Source organism: Malus sylvestris, chromosome 7, assembly GCF_916048215.2.
Source record: "Malus sylvestris chromosome 7, drMalSylv7.2, whole genome shotgun sequence".
Taxonomy (NCBI): Eukaryota; Viridiplantae; Streptophyta; class Magnoliopsida; order Rosales; family Rosaceae; genus Malus; species Malus sylvestris.
The window spans coordinates 868,282-890,386 of record NC_062266.1 but is presented as its reverse complement, the minus strand read 5'-3'; the positions used below and the strand labels follow the sequence as shown (position 1 = coordinate 890,386).

Here is a 22,105-nt window from a genome sequence, read left to right as displayed (position 1 = left end):
AGTGTTCTTTCCAACCATGGCCCATGAAATTCCATATTTTTATTGCTAAAAGTTAGCAAATTTTATGTCCCAGTAATCTTTATTATGTTGTGATGCAGGCCATGCAGCTCAAAGGATTGGAGAATCAATGCCCCAGAAAGCTAAAGCTAACAACTACGTGGTCACGTGGACTCATCTTCTTTTGTAAGTGAGACATCCGTCTAACGACCCAATGACTAACAGCTTTGCAAAGGTTATATACCAAGCATGCGGCCATATAGGCCATGCAGGCCTGTTTGCTTATCAAAAAGCAGCGCGCCTGCGGACGATCTAATGGTCAAAATTTTGGTGAACCACTGATATGAAATGTACAACTATAATGGCTATGCAGACTCATTTTCTTTGAAAGCAACGTTTTTAGCTACCGACCCTATAAGTTAAAAGTTTTAAAAGACACCTCAAGCAAGTGAAATTCACACAACTCCCACAAAGCTGGCGCCTAAAATGATGAAGTGGGTATGCCTGCCCTATCTGAAGCAACCTGCCCAGCCATTCGTCCTATGAGCAAATGCTTATTAAGGTAGAGGAACGAAGATGGAGTAAAGCGAAGAAAATAGTTTATTAAATTACTAGCTAATTGATAAATAGGCTCGAAGGCTGACAAAGTTCAAGAAAAAGAAAGCAAAAAAAGAATAGAAAGAAAATTCCTAAGTCTAAGCAAAAAGGCTACTTATTGGCAACCTCACACCTTCAGCAGCCACATCGTTTTGAGCAGCGCCACCTTCCAACACTTCATCCTCAGTAGCCATAGCCTGGGCAACGCCATCCACAACTGCTCCAGTTTGAGCGTCATCTTCATCAAATATCTTGCCAAAAGCAGCATCGAAAGAAAAAGTAAACATATTCTCTAGAGAAATTGAGAAAGTCTCGAAGTCTTTCCCAGCAAATTCATAGTCCAACGACCTACCAAAGAGATGATTTACATAGCCCAACTTGTAGAAGTCAGCCTAACCTTGAGCAAGTGAAGCCTCGAGACCAGCCTACTCGTCCTTTAGCTATTTGTTCTCTTCAAGCTAACTAGCACGGACACGCTGCAGTTTATTCACTTCCTTTTTCAGGCCCTTATTGATCTTCAGCGTACCTTGAAGCTCAAACTCCTTGGGTTCAAGCCTATTGACGATCTTCTAAACGTGGATTACCTTATAATAAGCAGCGATTAACTCTTCATCTTTTGCATAGCAGACAGACTGAAGCTCAGAAATGGCACCCTTGAGACTTTGAATTTGAGGTACGTAATGATCAATCTCTTTCTTTGTAACATCATACTTCTTCTGGATCGCGTCAACCCTAGCCTTCAAGTCATCAATCTCATAGCGAATAGCCTCAAGTTACAGAGAAATAGGGGCAAAGGCATTAGACCCCTTCAAAATGGCAAGTATAGACCTCACATTTTTATCTTCCTAACAGTTGAACGAGCTTTAGTTACCATAAGCAACTTCATCTCTCTAGCAACCTTGGCTTCATCTTGATCAACACGTATGGACTCAGCTGCTAAGATCGTAGTCTTCTGCATCGTAGCGAGCAAAGAACTTCTACGAGAATAGGTTGTACGCCTGACAAAAGAACTCAAATCGATGACTTTTCTGACGCCATTAACAAACTCGACGCATGCTTATATGTCTTTGACTAGATCCGGCTTCAGTAGCACACAAATCTCAGCAAACTTTCCAGAGCCAGGCTTGGTGGATCTCTCATAATTGCTCTCATGAGCAGACTTCTCCTTCTCAACAACAAATTGATGCCAATAGCAGAAGGAACAGGCCCAAGCACCACCCTACTTGCAGAATCCTTATTTCCACTCTTCATGGCAGCAAGTCTCCCCGAAGTCAAGTCAGACTTAGCTCCAGATACTGAGGGCACAACAGAACGTCTACATTGTGCAATCCTATCAGCAATCATTTTAGCCACCTTCGGGGTAGCCGACTTCACAGGCTCATCTTCAGCTAGCTTCGGAATAGCAGGCTTCACAGGCTCAGACCCATCAGCCTCTTTCTTCCCCTTTGAAGAAGTTAAATCAATCATGAGAGTAGGTGATGAAGATCTCTTTTTTTCTTTTTTGGTTGGTATAAAGAGGATGTCATCTAGCACTTTTTATGGTATAATGTTGTGAAGATTATGAGGGAGAAATTACTGGCATGGTCCATGGCAGGTAAATTGACTTCAGAACGATCTTCAAAAGTTCTCTTTACTTTTACATCACTTTTTTTCACTGTTTTCTTAATACCCATCGAACTCTCCCTACTCGTCTACTTCAGGTACTACTACTTTGACAATTTAGTTCCTGCCTGTACCAAGCAACCGGCAAGATGATAATTTGTACGTACTTCACTCAATTCAATTATTATTTTGGTTTAGGTTTAGGTTTTGCTTCTTAATTTACTTTTTAATTTTTAATTTTCAATCTATATAATATGGCTTCAATTTTTTTTTTGGTTTAGGCTTTGCTTCTTAATTTACTTTCATGTATATGCAGTAGTGATTCAAAGAAAAGACAGATGGAAGCCAATAACCATACAGCTTTTGCTTATACAGGTGACTCATTTCTATGGATGTGATAAATGAAGAAAATTGGATTCTACCATAAAACAAATTGACAATATGAAGAGTAACCAAACTTACTTATAAGCTCATGCAATGTCTCTCCTTCTATCAATGTGAGATTCATTCTCGACAATAAATACATTGTCAAGATGTCTGATATTGATGAACGAAATTCAGATTGATCTGCAGGATTTAGTTATACATGTTATTTTGTTTTTCTCTGGCATATTGCATTGAATGTGGATTTTCTCACTTAACACATCATATCTTCCTTTGTTGGCTTGCTTGCATTGTTATTTACTGTGCTTGTTTGTACCTTGTTTCTTGCATTAATATCTCACTAGAAAGAGGTCTAAATTGGGTTTTGAACATGCAGTGTAGTGGGATGGTCGCGTATTTTATACACAATGTTCGTCGTTGAGCTTCAACGGCTGATCAAATGTGTCAGCGTAGCATAGAAGCGTGAGAGGACATCTTAGTGATTCCATCATCTATTCTTAAAATTTTTGACGAGGCAAATAATCAGGCCCGGTGTAAACAGTGCACCTGTCCAGGTCCCAAATTGTTATGGGGCACCATAAATTTTTTAGTAGCAGATATAGAGGTTTGTAACAACAAAAAAACACTTCGCCTTCTTCCTTTGCGAATTGCGACAGGGGCGACCAGAGCCTTTCTTCCAGATCGGTGCCCTTCCTTCGCAACTTTCCTTATTGCCTTCTTGACCTCCAAAACCGCTGCAGAAATCGCCCAAAACATGACTGAATTTTACATAATCGGTTGCCATCGTTCACCGCTGCAGTGCCTCTGTGCGTAGCTCGTTGAGCCTTCTGGGTACTCTTACTCCGAGCACAGAGTGATTACTAATATTTCACTAAAATTGCCCATTTATGTGTTTAATTGTTAAATTCGTGATTATTAAGTGAGTAACTTTGATATTCCCTGATTGTTAAATTCACTTCTTGTATTTCAGATTCGGACGAAAGATGGGTACTTAACGGGTTTGAGATGTGAAGGACTAATAGAAGTCGTGTTTGTCAGTGCAATTTCTGTTTGGTTTGAGATGTGAAGGACTAATCAGATCGCTTTGGTGGGGAGTGTTCCCCAGAACTGATCCGCGAGTAAAATATTTGATTCTCTGGACGCTTGATTAGTGAAAAGCCTTACTTTTATAACCCCTTCCAATTTTTTTCAACATAATGTTCCTGCTAAGTTGATTATTTCAAAATTTGAATGTTTAGCTCACTATTTGGTGCTCCCTGATCTGAAGTTTTCAGGCTCTGTTGAAATTTCCTTTCGTGAAACTAACTATTGGGTAAAGTGATGAACATCCATGGGATACATTTTAAATTGGGCTCTAATGTGCTTCAAACTCAATTGAACTTGGTTACTGGCTCTTTTTTTTTTTTTTTTAATCTTAACCAGGTGATGCATGGCTCTTAAATTCTCCAGAATAATCGCTGGGATTCGCCCTTGCAGATGAAGGTTTCGATGTATGGGTTGGGAATGTGTGTGGAACACGTTGGAGTAATGGACACACATCTTTATCATAAGAGAATAAGGTTTATGCTTTCTTGTAGGATTTTTGGGATTGGAGTTGGCAGGAATTGGCTTTATTTGATCCATCAGAAAAGATGCGCCACATATAATCGACAACAAGCTCCAAAGTCTTTGTTGTTGGACATTCACAGGTCTTACAACTCTTCATCTACTTCACATTTCCTTCCCCTGCTGCTACTTCTGGTGTTTACCCAATTTATTCATGTTATTAGGGAACAATCATGTCTTTAGCTGCTCTCACCCAACAGAAGATTGCAGAACTGGTTGCAGCTGCCGTTCTTTTCTGTCCATTATCATACTCGGAGCATATCACTGCTAAACCCTAGAATGGCCAGCATATATGTTGATCAGGTATTCCTTATCTTCTTCAGATGATTTTTTTACTCCATGTTATGAGATTTATTAGTAGTAATCTTGTTATCTTCCGTACATTATTTGCAGGGGCACCAACCTTTTGGATTCAATATGTGATGGCTATGTTGATTGTTTATATTATTTTGCTTTTGATTATCGGGGTTTAAGTACTATGTTCCCCCGTTGTATATTTTTCCTCAAGTAAAAATATGAGCGTGAGGGCCTAGCCCCCCCAACTTTGATTGAGTTCTAGCCCTCTTTAAACATATTTTTAATATATGTTGATGTATTAAAAAAAAACACATTTTGTGTGTTTGCCTCGGCGCCAAAAAACTCAGGACGACCTTGTAGTTTGGCCTTCTTTGGGTTCTTATTGCTGCTTTTGTTTCCAGATTTAGTAGAATTAAAATGTAGCCATACCGATAATATAAATTAACGATAACCAAATCCCACGTTGTGGCGGGGGAACACAACAGTAGCGAAAAAGAACAAGAAAGGGAACCAAGCAACGACTATAATGGAAATTGAGATCCACTAGTGATCTTTGTGTCCGATGTTCATGAATTAAAAGACTTAGACCACTTAATTTTAATCTACAATCCATACATTTAAATGACCCACTTCACAAAAATCTAAAAATTTAAACAGCTCGGGTCTTATTCTCTCTCTTGAATGGTCCGAATCTCGCAGGCTTCAAACACATAAATATGTATTGGATCTCATTTCATAATTTGGTTTGAGAGGTGAGAATTTTGACACGTGGTTTTTCTTTTTCTAAATTTTCAACTTTCAGTGACTGTCTCTACTCTCATTGAGCGAAAGAAAATAGAAAATTTGGACTAAACCACAAGACGATACAATAATTAATAATTTGACATTGAACCCGTCTTATACATAAGTCAAACATAAACCCTCCCGCTAATATATAAGACGGCATATTATTACATTGTAGTATTAGGGACAAATAATTCACAACTTAAGATATTTGTGTTGTAAAATAGACGGTATGTGTGCAGTGGAATAAATGAAACAAGACATGATATTTACGAGGTTCCTCTACAATCAGTATGACTGAAATACGTCCTAAGAGCAGCAGTGGTGCTTTTATTTTTAATCTTGAATAATAATAATACAAAGATAACTCTCACTATTTTCTCCTTATTCTTTCCCTTTACTTTCTCTCTCCTGTTTCTTTCTTTCTTTTCTCTCTTCCTTCTGGTTTCTTCCTTCCGATTTTGTGTGTGTAAGTGATCTCCTCCTTCTCATTCATTTTATAGGCAAAGGACAATATTCATGTGGGTCATCCACATATTATTTATAACACTCCCCATTGGATGGCCATATGTAAATATCGGTTGCCTTATTAAAATCTTGATCAGTTTTGGATGCTCCTCCTAATTTCAAATTCTCTGATGCGTGTCATACAATACCTAAACTTCTGTGGGCTGATCGTTGATCCTTCTGCTTCAGTCTTTTGTATAGCAAAAGTGGTGTGCAATTTTTGCCTTTGAATGATCCTTCAAAACATTGCTTCTCAGCAACTCATCTATACTTGGCATCTTCAGTGTAAAGAGCCAACATCATATCAACTGTTTTGAGGTATTTGCTGAGGAAATCCAAGACCTATCAACTGTTGAAGATAACTAATCGAGAGCAATGCAAGGTAAGCAATTAGGGAAATGTCCTAGGCAGTTGGTTCCTTACTGGAAGTTTGATTTCAGGTTCCGACTAATTGCTTTCTTTCTCCTTATCTTGCAAGTAAGAACAAGGACAAAGCAAATGACAAGGGAAAATCATGATATGAGATACTTTTGTTTTTTATCCTGATGATATGAGATATTTTTGCTCTTGAAGAAAACAATAGAAGGTTTTCATACTGATCCAAAACTTCTCGATCAAAATTAATTTCTTGTTGAGGAAATGAGTTGAGCATTTTGAGTGACTTGGGTGAAGAGATATTCTCAGATAGGAGGAAAGTAGAGCATTTCGAGATGCTTTGTTGAAGATGCACTCTCAGAGATAAGGAAGAGTTGGGCATTCTTGCAAATCTACCTTGCCATGGAGGACGAAGGTCGACATATATAGAGATTTCCTAATAGCAAGTAGTGGTGATGTTGGGATCATTTCCTTTTCGTTTGTCAGCAACAATGGTGTAATTGGAACCGTAAAATTCATGCATTTCAACTTTGTCAGATATCTTTGACAAAGTTACCCATGATATCCGAAAAGCAGAGATTGCGTTTAAAAAGTACCAACGAACTTTATTTAGGAAAATCTAGCTTTTGAAATTCGAAGAGCGATGCCTCTTCGATTTTTTGAACAAGTGGTCATGTTGCCTTTTTTTATAGAGGCATCAATTGTGTTCAAAATGCACGCTCAGAAAGTTGCTATATGTAGAAATTTCCCCTTTTTGCACTTCTGAGATTTCAATTTATCTAACCTCTTTTTGTTCATCATTTCTAAAAATGGCTTGCCCATCTAACCGTCGTTTCAATTTAAATGTTGTGGAGGATGCAAACATGTCTCCTCAAGACAATATATGAGTCTATGACACTCATTCTTCTTATCCGCTTATGGTCCTCTTAGGGTTAGGGACTCTGTGATGAAGAATGACATAACCACTACAGTGGTAGCTAGGAATCTTCTCACTCCCAAGGATAACAAGATACTTTCCAAATGGTCCGATGAGTTGGTTGTTCAAGACTCTCTGGCTTTCAATGTTCAATGTGTGAGCTCTGTATCCAATATGGGACAACATCTACTTGCTCGAACTCGCCAAGTTGAATCATTGTTGGCTGACGTGGCAAGTCTTAGACAAGAGATCAAATAGCTCAAGCACAAAAATAAAGAGTTGCACATGCTTGTAAATAATTACTCAACGAGCATGAAAAAAAAGCTTGACCAGTTGCAGGAATCCGAAAGTCGGGTTCAAAGTGACCATCAAAGGTTTGTGGCTTTATTCCAAAGGCACCAATTGCCTTAGCCATCTAGAGTTTTACCAAGTATTGAGGCTCTAAATAGTCAACCTTTGGTGCATCTTCTTTCTAGAGTTCCGCTAAGTACTAAGGCGTCGCATGATAAATTTCCAGTGCCTCCTTTTTTTGGGGTTTTGTCAAGTACTAAGGCTTCACATGAGCAACCTTTGTGAAGGTTCCCCTCTGAGATGTGGTACTTTTGGACCAAATATCAATTCATCCTTTCCCTCACGAAGATAAATGATCATCTTAGTGTCTAAATATTAGTTAATCATTTGAGTATTCAACTCATAATCTTCAATCCATATGGTTCTTTAATATCATAAACATCATGGATAAGATTCATGTTGGCATATTATTAGATCTGCATCTCATGACAATATTCATTTCAACATTTTATAATCTTTCTAGACTCTTTAGAAGTCTTAATCTAATATTATCAACTCTTGCAAGAGATTTTAGTATGTTCCAACAATATCATAATGATAGTACTCACTAAGGCAATTTATACCATCATCTGGTATTGAATACATAACTTATGCTTTACCCTTACAGGGCTTACTTCAAGCAATTTGAATCCTTCAATGATTTTCTACACTTCATGACACATTCTCCTTTGGAATTTATACAGAACAATTTGCTCTCATGTATACTTGAGGGAATTTATGTATGGAGATATGATGTGGGCGACTCACAACCCTTTGTATATAATTCTCCATTCATATGAACTCATTTACAGGAGTATAATTTCAGGTTTCAATTAGTAGCTTTGTGTCATTTCATGTGAGTGTATTTCACTATATTACAAATGCCTATATGCAACCTCATTTGTTCAACATCTTTTGGCTATTTGTATTATATTCAAATATATATGTCCTTTTTTTTAAGGTTCTTACAAAATTGTAATATCTTTCTCCATTTTGGCTAATAACTTTTCCTTTCGTCAACGAAAAAAGAACATGACTCAATATCAATGCAACTCATTGATAGATTTAGTAGCTACTTGTAAAAATCAAAATTACCATTAGTTATCATCAATATGTGATCCCATATTCTTATGTGCACGTGCATACATAAAAAAACTTTTCATTTCTTTGGATATCCATTGCCTCTTCAAGGGTATTACACTATCTCTTCCAAGACAGTCATAGTTTAGAGAATTCGAATCATAACCTTCTCTTGAGCGTTATAGAGTTTGGATTTTAATTTCCACTTCCGGGAGTTAAGTCATTGGAACCTATACGTTTATCATGCTTGATGCATGAGACATCAACATTCCCATGTTGGCGGACTGTCATTCTAGGACATGAATCCATGCGGCGACTGTCATACTTCCGACATGCAACAATTATGCTCCGAGAATGCAATAGTTTAGTAGTGTCATATTCTTCTTCTTTCGAATGGCTGAATCTTTTGAGTCTGCGGGTCTGCCATGCTTTAGACATGCAACAGATAAATCATTTGCTGCCACATTATTTTGTCCAATAGGCACATCAATTCTTGCAGGCACATTTGTAGCTAGTATATGTGATTTTATTTTCATATTGATTGCTTCGTGAATCAAAATAAGACAAAGTGGGTACATCCCACGATAATTCTCGTCGTTATTCTAGAACGGTCTTTTCTTCCCCTAACGGCAATAAAATTGTCTTATCAAAATAATAGTCCACAAACTGCGCGATTCCAAATATTGAATGATAGATGGTGAATCAATCCAACATAAATTTCCAGTTTGCGTTGAGACCTTATTGTAGTATGTTGTGGCAATGCAATAGGCACATCAATAACATAACCAAAAATACGTAAATGTGTAATGTTTGGCTAGTGCCCAAACACGAGTTGTACTGAAAAGTATTAATGGTTGGCAACATGTCTCAACTAAACTAATAATGCATCATGTAAAATGGAATGTCCCCATATAGAAACTGGCAATTTCGTTTTCATGAATAGAGCCCGTGTAATCGCTTAATAAATGTTTTTGCTAAACCATTTTGAGTATGGACATAAGGAACATGGTGTTCAACATCAATGCCCAGTGACATGCAATAATCATCAAAACTTTGAGATGTAAACTCTTTACCAAATGTACATGGATTACGTCATCATTTACATGAATCAAGGAACTTTTGGTCCTTATTTAATAGTCTGTAGACTGAGACTCTTATGGCCTTTATTACAATTAAGTTATGGCAATGTGGCACTTTAAACTTACGGTACTCATCAAGGAACTTCATGTCTTGATCTTGAGGATCAAGGGACTTCATGTTCGATCTTTGTGTATAATGATGATAAAAAAAATTTAGGTCCGATCTTTTTTTTTTTTTTACATGATGGAACTTCAGGTCCAATCATTTTATATGATGAGGATCAAGAAACTGTAGGTTCTGATCTGATCTAATCAAGGAACTTCGGGTCTTGTATATACTCATCATACCAAAAAGAAGTACAATAAATAAATTAAAGCAATAAGCGGTAATTCCAGCTATAGTAATAAATTTTAAGTAAATAAAGTTTGTGACAATGGTTTTAATTTAGCATCATTCACATAAATAAATCAAAACTTAAAGCAGTAGGTGGTAATTCCAACCATGGTAAATAAATTGCTTTAAAATAAATAGAACTTGTAATGATTTTAAACCAAGATCATTCACATAAATAACAAAATTACTGAAAATAATACGAAATACATATGGAGTCACAATGTCATTTGCACTGACTACCATTTGTTATATTTTAATTTTTGACATGATGCCATCATTACTTTCCATTTTAAAGTCATCATATATATATATATATTTCTTTTTCTTTTCGCATGGTGCAGCGCACCATTCCAAAACCTTTTTTTTAAACATGGTGGTGGTTGGGGGTGGGTTCAAAAAATCGAAAACCAAAAAAAACTGAGAACTGAATCGGACCGAGGCCGAAAAAACCGAACCGAAAATATTTTAATTATAAAAATCATAAAAATTAAAAAATATCTGAAACCCTGGAGGCTCAAGGATTCAAACCCATGCTTTTCAGGTTGAAAGGTTTCATTGAAACCAACTTGGTAACGAGTCCAGTTTTGTTATGATTGTAAGATTAAAATATTTATAAAGATTGAAATCTATAGTCTTTTGTGGAATTAGAAATCAACAAAACCCTAGCCACTAGTGGTAGCAACCATACCTTTTTTATTTTTCATTCCCCACTTCTCCCTCTCGTCCCCTGTGCCTTCAGATTCTCTCCCTCCATCTCCAACCTCTCTTGTTTATTTTGTCGATTTATGTTTTTTTTAGAGTAAATTCCATGGAGGGAATCTGAAATTTTGGTGTAAATTTATGGGTTGTTGTTATGGTTCGTATTGCAGATTTGTTTGATTTTTGTGTTGTGAGAGTCTCACCCACTTTTTTCCTTTTCTTTTCTTTCTCCCTTGATATCATTATTTGCTTGCTTCTCCTCTTTCTTTGCCTCAGCTGCAGCAAGGGCATCGGCAACACCACCACCACAACCAGTTGCAGCAACTGCAACAGCACCACCTCCACCAGTTGTGGTGGTCTTGCCACCTAACATAGCCAACAAGTATGCAACGACCACCTTCATCTCTGCTTGAGAGGGCTCTGGATATGCGGAGTGTGGAGATGCAGCCGAATGCGGAAAAAAAATGTGCTTCAAGCTCAAGATATAAAAAAAAAATTCATGAAAAAACCAAAAAAATACTGAAACCGAACCGAAAAAAATTTCGACCAAACCGAAATTTTGGTTAGATTTTGGTTTTGGTAAAAAACCGAACCTTTCGAACCGAACCCAGCCCTAGTGGTGGTGCCGGGTCCATGCCGACGCACCATTCCAAACCTTTTTTTTTTTTCTTCTTTTCACATGATGCCAACGCACCATTCCAAAAGTTATGTGTATTTTTTTTTTTGCCTTTCTTTTTCAAGCTCAGGAGCTCTCTCTCACTTGAGCTCCGGAGGCAAGGCCTCATACTCTGACAACATTAATAGCCGATCCGTGCAAAAATTCACAGTTTTTCTTTAGTTAAGTAGGTAAAGGATCGCCAACTCCTCCATAATCCATCAATGAAGCACTTTTGGGTCTGCAACTTATGGTGCAGTGCTCGAAGTATTCTCCTCCTGCATTCTCCCTCCGAGCCTTGAGGCTTTCAGCTCCTTTTGTTGTGGCAAATAAAACAACAAATACTACTGCTATCACCATCTCAAATAACTGAATATTTATGGGAGTCCCTAAGATCCATCGACAACAATGTGATCTGAGTTTTCAAGTTTGATGAGATTCTTCTAAATCTCTGGAAACTAGTTCTTAGGTACAAGTTTTCTTATCTCGTGACGACTACAGATCGTTGTAAATTTCAGTTCTCACCAGAATTCAATGGGGCGGTTCTGGCGCTGTGGGAGAGACGAAAAATAGATGAAAAAAAATGAACATAACTAAGAATAGAAAAAGATCCTCTCCAGATCCTCTTTGTGGGGATCCGGGGATCCATCAATCACAACCGTTCATCATATATCATGCGGTCAATTTTCGTTAAATACTATTTATATTCAATTTTAAATTTAAAATGATTTATGACCGCATGATGTACGATGAACGGCCGTAATTGATGGATCCCCCGAATCCCCAAAAAAGAGAATTCGGAGAGGATCCTTTTCCCCTAAGAACGATGTCATCTTGAGCCATTGTTTTGGGTCTCGATTTTGTGTAGCATTTTCCATTTAGACGAGAGCTTCTCGTGTTGATAACGTGTTGTAAAACAGGCGGTATGTGTGCAGTGAAATAAATTAAACAAGACACAATATTTACGAGGTTCATCTACAATCAGTATGATTGGAGTATGTCCTAGGAGCGGCAGTGGTGCTTTCATTTATAATATGGAATAATAAGAATACAAAGATAACTCTCATTATTTTCTCCCTATTCGTTCCCTCTTCTTTCTCTCTCTTTTCTTTCTTTCCTTTCTCTCTTCCTTCCTGTTTCTTCCTTCCGATTTTGTGTAAGTGCTCTCCTCCTCCTCATTCATTTTATAGGCAAATGAGACTATTCATATAGGTCATCCACATATTATTTATAAAAATTTGTGAATATTACAAATATTCACTTGGCCACTAGAACAATTCATGACAAAAAATAAACGAAACCAACAACAAAAATAATCACAAGTCATGAAATGGCATTGCGTCCATCGATGATTAAAGTTGTGAAAGCATCCATTCGAGGCTTTGGTAGGACCAAGCCAACCTCAATGCCACCCGACACGTCTCTACTCTCACTGAGTGAAATGCCTGTCACACCATCAATTCCAATCTCCTCTATCTTTCTAGGCCTGCCCCATCCAAAATCTGTCTCATACAGATCCACCTTCGGTGACCCGAGAACCATGACGTGGAGCTCCGACCTGAACATCTCCTCCCACTCCGAAATCCACTTCTCTGCCCCTCCCAAAATGGCCTTGTCTAACTTCTTAATAGTGTTTCCGATTGCCTTTGCCGCAACGACAACTCCATTTGCCCCTAGTAGCGCTTTCGTTGACGCCACTGACCGGCCAAATCCAACACAATTACCGACATACGTAGCTGGTACTGGATGACCCAAACGAGTTATCCCGCCCGCAATAAACCCAAAATAATTTGGATCTTCATCGCAACACTTGCTGTAGTTGTTATCATTTTCTTGGGTTTTGAGCAAACAAACCCATGTAAATGCACACGTTAGGACATATGGTGATAAATGTACCGGATGCGACTCATTTCCCTTGTTGCATAGCTCAATAATCCAATTCTTGATGCTCTCCATTTGGGCCAAGTCAATCAAAAATGTTGCCCTAATCATGTTTTTCGAATGCCCATTAACAATGGCATTCTTATTAGCACCTAGAACCACTCCTTGTGAAGAAATTCGCTTCCACCACTCCTTCAAGAAGATATCCTCGAGACCAAGTGCATCGACAATAGCCGTACGATCATAGTAGGGCGCTGATTGTACGGCTATGTTTGACGAGTCTCCGAGACAGGAAAATGAGGCCCAAGCCTTGATGAAATTGTTAAAGGTCCTCTCATCACCAACAACGTGGTGGTACGCAATCCCAATGCAAATCCCACAATTTGGGAACACTGTAATTTGAACACTTAACAAAGAAATATCTGCTGCTTGTGCCTCATTACTACACTGTGCTATACTACCTGTCGACGCTAGCTCCGGCACAAGTGTGTGAAACTCTACCGCACCTCTTTGGGAATTGCTCGAGAGAAACTCAAAGTCCCCGTCCGACTCCACGACAGTCAATGACACCGAGTCTCCTTGCGTGTAGAGAAGCTCGGGCTTTTCGGGATGAGGCCGGGCCAATAGGGTTCCGGCGAAAGGGTAAAATTGTTGGAGAGCGAGGGAGAGAGAGTGCTTGAGGTTTGGGAGGGTGGTGGAAGTGAAATGGGAAGTGGGAAATGGGAAGTCATAGAAGAAAAGAGGTAGGCTCGGAGAGAAGAAGAGCCATGGTATGTCAAGGAAGGTTAGCGGGAGAGAGCGTTTTGGAGCTGCTGATGAGTTTGGTGGGGGAGATACTTGGCATTTCTCAAGAAGTTTGGGTTTGGAGAGTCTTGCCATGGATGAGAAAAAGAGGAGAGGAAGACAACCACGAGTGGTGAGCAGAAAGATAAACTGTTGAATTTTAATTGTGGCGAGTGAAAGTTGTTGCATTGCATTTGATAATGATATGGAGTGCGTGGTCAGCTTTCCACAAGTAACATTCATATCTTCAAAATTATTATAAAAAGTCGGTAGCGGCAACTGGGGAGTTTAATAAGGGGAAATGATACACACTTTTTTAGTCTTTTATTATTTTTTGATAATGTTAAGGGATCAAAATTTTAAATTAAATTTGTAAGTAATCAATAAAAAATAAACACGTTAATCAATACTTAAATAATAATTCAACAAATCAACAACTACATCTTTTGATTTACATATTTGGTTTAAAATTTTCGTCTCCTTAGCATAAGGATGGTCTACCTAGCATTATCCTTACTAGTAGTTTTATTTATTCAATTCTATAATCAAAAATATAAAAAATAGTGTATCATATTTGGTTTAAAAATTTAGTCTTCCTAACATAAGAATGATCTATCTAGTATTATCCTCACTAATAGTTTTATTTATTCAATTCGATAATAATAATAAAAAATATAAAAAGTTAAAAAGAACGTGTGAAACTCATTTTTCTTATAAATTCTTCTAATCATTGGGGAACAAGAGAGAGAAAAAAAAACTTTTTTTTCAACTAATATACTATTTTAATGACATCAATCCAATAAATATTTGTTGTTTGTTAAAAAGTGAATCACCCGTCCATTTGTAGTCTGTAAAATAAAATAGATTTATGAATTTATGGACACGAGGAACACGTGACTGCATAGAATGTTTGTTGCATGAAAAACATGATATATTTAGACCATTTTTTATTTCTCAAAACCTTTGCAACTAGTCAATTATATTTGGTTTTGAAGACAGAAATTTTCAAAATGAATGTGGTAGGGGTGGTTCGGTTCTATTCGGTTTGATAAAATTGAAAATCAAACCGAAATTATTGTTTGATTTGGTTTATTTTTTAAAGTTTTATTTGGTTCGATTTCAATTTTTTCATTTTGGTTTCGATTTTTTTACTGAAAATTTATTTATCCAGATTCATTTCTAGAACGAAAAATTAAATAAAATCAAAATAAAAATTAAATCCATCCCTGGAAATATTCATGGAGCCAACTGCAACTAGGAATTGAAATGTATATACATACGATTAAAACGTGAAATAAAATTCAAGAACACAACTAAATCCTATCACAACAGCACCACATCAACCTTCTGGTATTTTTAAATAAAAATTGAAATTTTGAAATTTTGAAATAAAATTAAAAAAAATGAAAGAAAAGGGTTGTTCGGCCACGATTGGGACCGAGAGGCTCCCGGCCGGCCCACAAAAGGTGCAGAATCATGGATACATTCTAATAAAATACATTCTAATAAATTTCTTTAAAATTCTAATTGAATACATTTGGATTTTTAAAATTTTTAATAAACTATCTTAAAATTCTGATTTAATAGATATTATATTTTAGATAATTACTTAAAATTTTGATTAAATACATCTAAATTCATTAAAAGAATTAAATCGCTCAATATCTCAATTGAATACACTCTTAAAAGAATACACCCCTAAAAAGGAAGAAAGAAGTCTGACAAAAAAACAAAAAGAAGAAGAAGAAGAAACGGCAAGAGAACAAAGGAAGACAGGAAAAGAAAATGATGAGAAAGTGGAGAGAGGAACGACGACGCAATCCCAGAGGGAAGAAAGAGAGAATGAAGAGATAATGAATTAGGGTTTAGTTTAGTAGTGATGGGCTATTGGGCCATTTTATGGCTTGGATTGAGCTAACATTTGGGCTTAAAATAAATGAACATAATTGGATTTCATAACTAAATATTTAACATAAAAAAATATGTATATATATATATATATGTATATTTAATTCGATTCAGTTCAGTTTCTGAAAAAATAAAAATCGAAACAGGACCAATTAATTTTGGTTCCGTTATGGGTTCCATATTCTATTTGGTTCTTTTTCGGTTTTATTTTTTCTAATTTCGGTTCTTTTTTTTTTTTTTTTTCGATTTTTGAACGCATCCCTAGAATGTGACCCTTTTCGTTTTGGTTTTATCAGATATTTTGTGATGGACTGCAGTATGTTTGACCAAGTTTTCTATAAGTACAGGAGACAGGAAATTATTTTGTACCTACAAAGAGTCTATTTTTGGAAAGATATTTTAGCGTACTCATAATACAAAGGTCGAACACCGCATGTTATTATACAATAAGATGAATATTTGAAAAAAAAATAAACTTTCCTCAAATTATTAATATGTGGTGCTCCGGACCATGTTTTCGGCACATTGAAAATCTCTCTCATTTTTTATACTACTGGTGGATACAATGCACTGGTGTTAAACGATGAAGTTTGGTTCGATTTGAGCCAAATTAAGGGAATAAATCAAAACTTTATTGGGCGAGATTACGTCGTGCATGAATTTTAAAAATTTCATGGTGCGGTGAAGATACCACGAGATTATATAGGCTTTATAATGGTTTTTGTAGTTTCCCAAATTGATATAAACAGTGAGTACCTCACAACTTTCATAAAAAAAATGTAGTTACTGAGTTTTCACAAGATCTTTTGCCAATGCTGGACCTAAGTTTTTTAAGGCTCGGAGAAAAATTTCAAATGATGCCCTTGTAGATTAGGGGTTAGCACTTGGAACTGAATATCAAAACCAAAACATGGACCAAACCACACCAAACGGTTTGATTTGTGCAGTTTTGAAATGGTTTTGGTTTGAAACCGAACCGAACCACAAGTTAAAAATGGTTTGGTTACCATTCCTAATATCTAAAACCGAACCAAAACCAAACCGAGCCGCATAATATAAAAGAATATATATTAAGGCTTTTTAAAGTTTATAACAACTAATGTAATCTATATTTTTTATGTTTGTGTATTGTGTAGAGTTAGCCAATTCAAATTCAAGCACCACCTCTCTTACGCTTAATTCACAACCACAACAAGAAGCTCCAAGGCAATCTCAAGTTTCTAGTTCACAAGGTTCAATGGTTTCTCATCCATCAGTTTCACTTTCACAATGTCCAAGGTCTTCCCAAGTATTGTATTCTCAAGCTCAAATGCCTTCTCAAGCCCGTTCACAAGTTCAAAGGCTTAAACCTTCAAATAGTACGTGTCCAAAAGGAGAACGAGCAGGAAAGGGTTGAACGATTCAAAATTTCAAAGTTGCGACTTGAAACACCAAATTTTTTTTTTTGTTGAACTATATAAACAGTTTATTTTTCGAGTTGTACTAATGCCATAAAGCATTTTAACATAGAACTTTGTTTGAACTTTAATTTTTGTATGGTAAACTTAACCTTTTCAATTGGGTTATACTAAAGTAAAGTCATAAAGCATTTTGATTTCAAGTTGAATTTTAGTATGGTGATCATCATGAATTTTTTTTCATTTGGGTTGTATTAATGTCATTTAGTTTACAAATGACTAAGTGAGGCACAAATGAAGACCAAAACCGTTTGAAACTGAACCAAAACCAAGTGGTTTAGTTCTATTGACATTTAGTTTGCAAATGACTAGATTTTGAACTTTTGAGTTTGTTTGAATGTTGAAACTTGTACTATTGTCAATTAATGGCAAAAGGAGTTCTCTTAACACTGCAAAAGAGATCATTGGAAGGCAAAAGCATGACTCTTGCCACTAAGAGCATTTCCAACTCTACTAACTAAATTTTTTATGTTTTAGCTAGCTGAATGCCCAAAAACTATTCTAGCTAGCCAATTTAGCATGAGCATCTCCAACGCTATAGCTATTTAAAAAAAAAACTACAATATTTTATTGTTTAACAAATAAACCTTTAATAATTTATTAATTAATCATTTGACCAAAATAATAAATTCCAATCCACCAACAATTCTAGAACCATCGGCCATAAATGGGACTTAGCTATGACATGTATTTAATATAATCAACACAAAAGTCACTACGTGGATATTTTTTGTGTGATTTTTTTTTTTTGAAGTCCTAATGGGCCAGAGAAGGGTAATTTAAGCATTATGAAATTTTCACATTTTTTTGTCTTCTCCCTTTATATATATAGTGTGTGTTCAAACACCTATGAGAAAAAATGGTGCTATTTTTTCGAATATTGGAAGAAGTCTCAAGTTCGAACCCTCCTTCACATTCGTAAATAACCTATGAGAAACCAATTTCTTTAGCACAAACTCAGCATTCATGTCCATTTTCATTAATTTCTTTTAGCACAACTCATCAATCCCCACATTTTACTATAAGTTGTAATATTTATGCCACGTAATACTTATGCCTATTGACATTCCTCTTCGCTTGTATGTGAGATGTCTTAGGGGGTGAGTGAAATGTCTTAAGAGGTGTTGAGATTTTGAAAGATTTTAAAAGAATTATAAATCCATGGAGTTTAATGGATTTCCATAGTGTAAAACCCCACCCCTAAAAGATAGTGTAATTCCACAAATTTTAAACAAAAATAATGAAATTACCTTTCTGTCCCTAACCTTACCCAATCTGGATCCCTTAGTTTTGGAATCCCTCTCTAGTTCTCATCCTCTCTCTGCTTTCCACGTGGCAAGCACTCACCTTATCTGTTCTTCTTTCTCTTCTCCCCGAGTGCTCACTCTCAGCTCTCTATCTCTCTTATCTCTCTCGGACAAACTCTCTTTTTCCCCAATCTACACACACACCCCCCTTTCACACACCCATACCCACCGGCGATGAGCGCAACACCACCACCACCGTGGTAGCACTATCTCCCTTTCTTTCCTCGCCTCTGTGGAACATAGGGAACCCTGGCGACCTGTGGTGTTCAAGCCCAGATTCCAACAACCTCCAGCCACTATTCGACATGTTCAAGGTATGAAATCCTTTCGATGTGTTCAAGGTATGAAATCATTTCCCCTCGTCCTTACCTTCTGTTGGGTACCTAGATCGTCCATTGGGGTTATGAAACAGCGGCGATCAGAGCTCGGGAAGCTTCGATCTCCCTCCCCGATGAAAACGGGTCATACCCAACCCGAGATCCTACTTGGGTCATTTAGCCTAAAGCCTTGGGCCCACCAAGCCCAAATCCAAAGCCCTTGAACCTAGGCCCTTTGGGCCGTATAGAACTCGGGGCTTAGGCCCATTAAACCCAAACCCTTTTATTTATATTTATTTCTTTTTAAAAAACCCCTAGGTTGGGCTTGGAAGCCCAAGCCCGTTGAACCCTCAGCCACCTTTTTTCTTTTTATTTAGTTAAAACCCCAAAACATTTTGCCTTGGGCTGTGCTTTCAAGCCTAAGGCCTGTAGAATACAAACCTAGAGAAAGACAAGCCCTTGGGCCATCCAACCTGGGCATCCGGGCTGGTAGCCTCAAGCCCAAAACCCTTAGCACCGGCCCAACCTATTGGACCGGTCTGACCCAAACCCTAGGCTGGTTGACCGGCCAGTGACCTGATTGACCTGGTTGACCCGTTGACTTTCCGTTCAACATTAACTTTTTTGGGTTTCGATCGTGATCCCTTCTTGGCTAATTTCGACGTTCTGGATTCGTTTTTTACGTCTGTTTTCTGAAATTCAATCGTTTAGGTAGAGGTTTGTTAATTGTACCCTTTATGTGCTTAGGTAAGAATATTAGCGGCGATTCCGTCTTTCCAATTTCGTATGGCTCTACGACGACGGAGTATCTGTGAATGGACCTCTTTTAAAATGCATGTTTTAATAGTAGAAATGCATACATGAAAAGCATGATTTAATGGTTACGTTTTATGAGTAAATTAGATTTACACTTTATGATTATCATGCTTACTGAGAATATTTTGGAATACCATATTTTATCGAACTTATATTCTTTGTAGTATATATGATGGATGAATATATACTGCTTATGAACATGTTTTTACACTTCTTTATAGTATATATGATGGATGACTATATGCTATAAAGATGTCTTTGAGATATATGTACCTACGTTTGGAAAGACTATGTTCAATGATTTTGTGCGTATCTAGTGGTTACTGTTCTGCCTACGGGTGAGAGATATGGTTGTTAGCTGCAGGTTTATGGCATGCTAGGGTTTCGGAAACCTATTACATATTATACTATGAGTTTTCATTAAACTTTGGGGGTTAGTATGTTGATAACTGTTTCAGTATTATTTACATATCAACTTGGTCCACTCATGTTTGTTTTGCGCCCCTTCAAGACATAGGAATGAGGCGTACAATCCAAACTACGAGGCTTTCCCCTACCAGTGATATTGTGCCATCCTTTCTACTTTGACATACTTGTAATAGCACTTTCCGCTGGTATTCTGAATTAGATGTATGCTTTGAACATGTCATGCATTATCAATGTGTTTTCATTGTTGGTAGTTGAATATTATTTTATTATATTATATTAGTAATTCGAGCAAAATGTATATGCATGTTTCACATGTTCTTAGCATATGCATTCATTAAATGACTTTCGTGACCATCGGGTGTCGGTCAGCACATGACCATCCCGATGTCCCACTGACATCGGGATCGAGGCATGTCAGATTGGTATCAGAGCATACTTAGGACTTCATTCTTCCATTTGGTAATCATAATCTTTCGTTCTTCTAAATCTTGTTTGCCTCGTATCAGAATTATGGATCATCCTGGTGGAAATGTACCTCGACGACCTCGTTTTGGTCTAATGGCAGGAATTCAGTAGTTAACCTCCGCTTTACGAAATATTTTTCCTGGTAATAGCAGGCCGAGTCATACATACATGGAGATTGCTCATAGCCACAGTGTTACGAATCTTAGGGTAGTCGGAGCCTGTTAGGAGGCTAAGGATTGGTTGGAGAAAATGGAGGATACTCTAAAGAGCATGAAATGCCCAGCGTTTGAATAGGTGAATATGGTTGGTTACTTTCTTCAAGGAAATGCGAGGTTTTGATGGAAGTCAGCGAAGGGCTCTCGCCTACCTAGTTCTTTGATGACCTGGGCTACATTCATGAGACTTTTCAGCATACACTTTCTGAGCCTCAGTTATCAGCTGAGGAAGCGACAAGAATTCTTAGAGTTTCGTCAGGGCGATCTGAGCATTACAGAGTTTGATAGCACTTTCTGATGCATATCGAGACACCATAAAGGAACATATGGGAACCAGCGGGAAATGATGATTCAACTATTGATTGTTATAAACCCGGACTATCGCGAGCTTTTGGCATTACATAAGCATAGATCTTATGAAGATATGATTAAGACGGCCTTAAGGATCAAACAGACGAGAGGGGAAAGTCTTAACCAGGATCAACCTTAGAGCCAGAGCCAGCTTCAGAGTTAGAATCAGCCTCAGAGCCAGAATCGACATCAGAATCAGAATCAGATGGGTCAAGGATTCTGATCCCAGAGTATGAGGGAACCTTTTACCTTTTCTAACCCCTTCAGCCCTAGAGAGTCTCACACGTTCAAGCGACAGGGCCAGGGTTCGGGATCATCTAGTTAAAGTGATGAATCATATACCAGTTGTAAACATGCCTGCAAGGATAGACGTACTTAACAGACGTTGAGTCAACACCCCCGAAGGGTGTGCCGCCCTTGTTGGGGATATTGATACGGAGATTTACATGTAAGTTCCCAAAGAATTACATGGACTAGTTCAAATATTTGTAAACCACGGAACACCCTCTCAACTCATTTGAGGCGTTCACTTTTTGGATTAAAGCAATTTGACGGGTGTGGTATACACATCAAATTGATTATTTGATCAGTCAAGGATATCAATTATGCCCTTGCGTGTTAAACTATGAAGACTTATTATGTATTACTATAGTTACAATTTATGTCAAATGACTTGAATCTTACTAGACTCTGGAAGAGCTTGAGAAAACTACCTAGCACCTGAAGATGAAATTTGAGATGAAAGATCTTGGGAAAACTCGTTTATGCCTTGACTTGAAATTCAAGTGTTGTTCTCATGGCACTTTGGTCTACCAGTCAAACTACACCCTAAAAGTGTTACCTTTGAGTATACATATGATCTTCCATACGCTATAT

General features: G+C 37.3%; 1 protein-coding gene and 1 long non-coding RNA gene across 6 annotated transcripts; one reads left to right on the top strand and one right to left on the bottom strand.

Annotated features, from left to right (window-relative positions):
* Window positions 1-3,078: 3,078 nt before the first annotated feature.
* Window positions 3,079-4,851, top strand: LOC126628629 (uncharacterized). 5 transcript variants are annotated; one of them, XR_007625506.1, is made up of 5 exons: window positions 3,085-3,433; window positions 3,551-3,892; window positions 4,003-4,268; window positions 4,350-4,488; window positions 4,579-4,851. It is a non-coding gene; the product is annotated as an uncharacterized LOC126628629 (long non-coding RNA). The 5 variants fall into 5 exon arrangements; XR_007625507.1 differs by having other exon boundaries at window positions 3,095-3,433; window positions 3,551-3,698; XR_007625508.1 differs by having other exon boundaries at window positions 3,079-3,386; window positions 3,551-4,268.
* A 7,656-nt stretch (window positions 4,852-12,507) lies between these two features.
* Window positions 12,508-14,198, bottom strand: LOC126628611 (anthocyanin 5-aromatic acyltransferase-like). Its single transcript, XM_050298367.1, has one exon. The coding sequence runs from the start codon at window positions 14,151-14,153 to the stop codon at window positions 12,624-12,626; it is 1,530 nt and encodes a 509-aa protein (XP_050154324.1). The 5' UTR covers window positions 14,154-14,198; the 3' UTR covers window positions 12,508-12,623.
* Window positions 14,199-22,105: the final 7,907 nt, after the last annotated feature.

Coding starts and splice junctions, on each gene's coding strand:
- LOC126628611 (XM_050298367.1), bottom strand. CDS start 14,153: ATGCAACAACTTTCACTCGCCACAATTAAAATTCAACAGTTTATCTTT.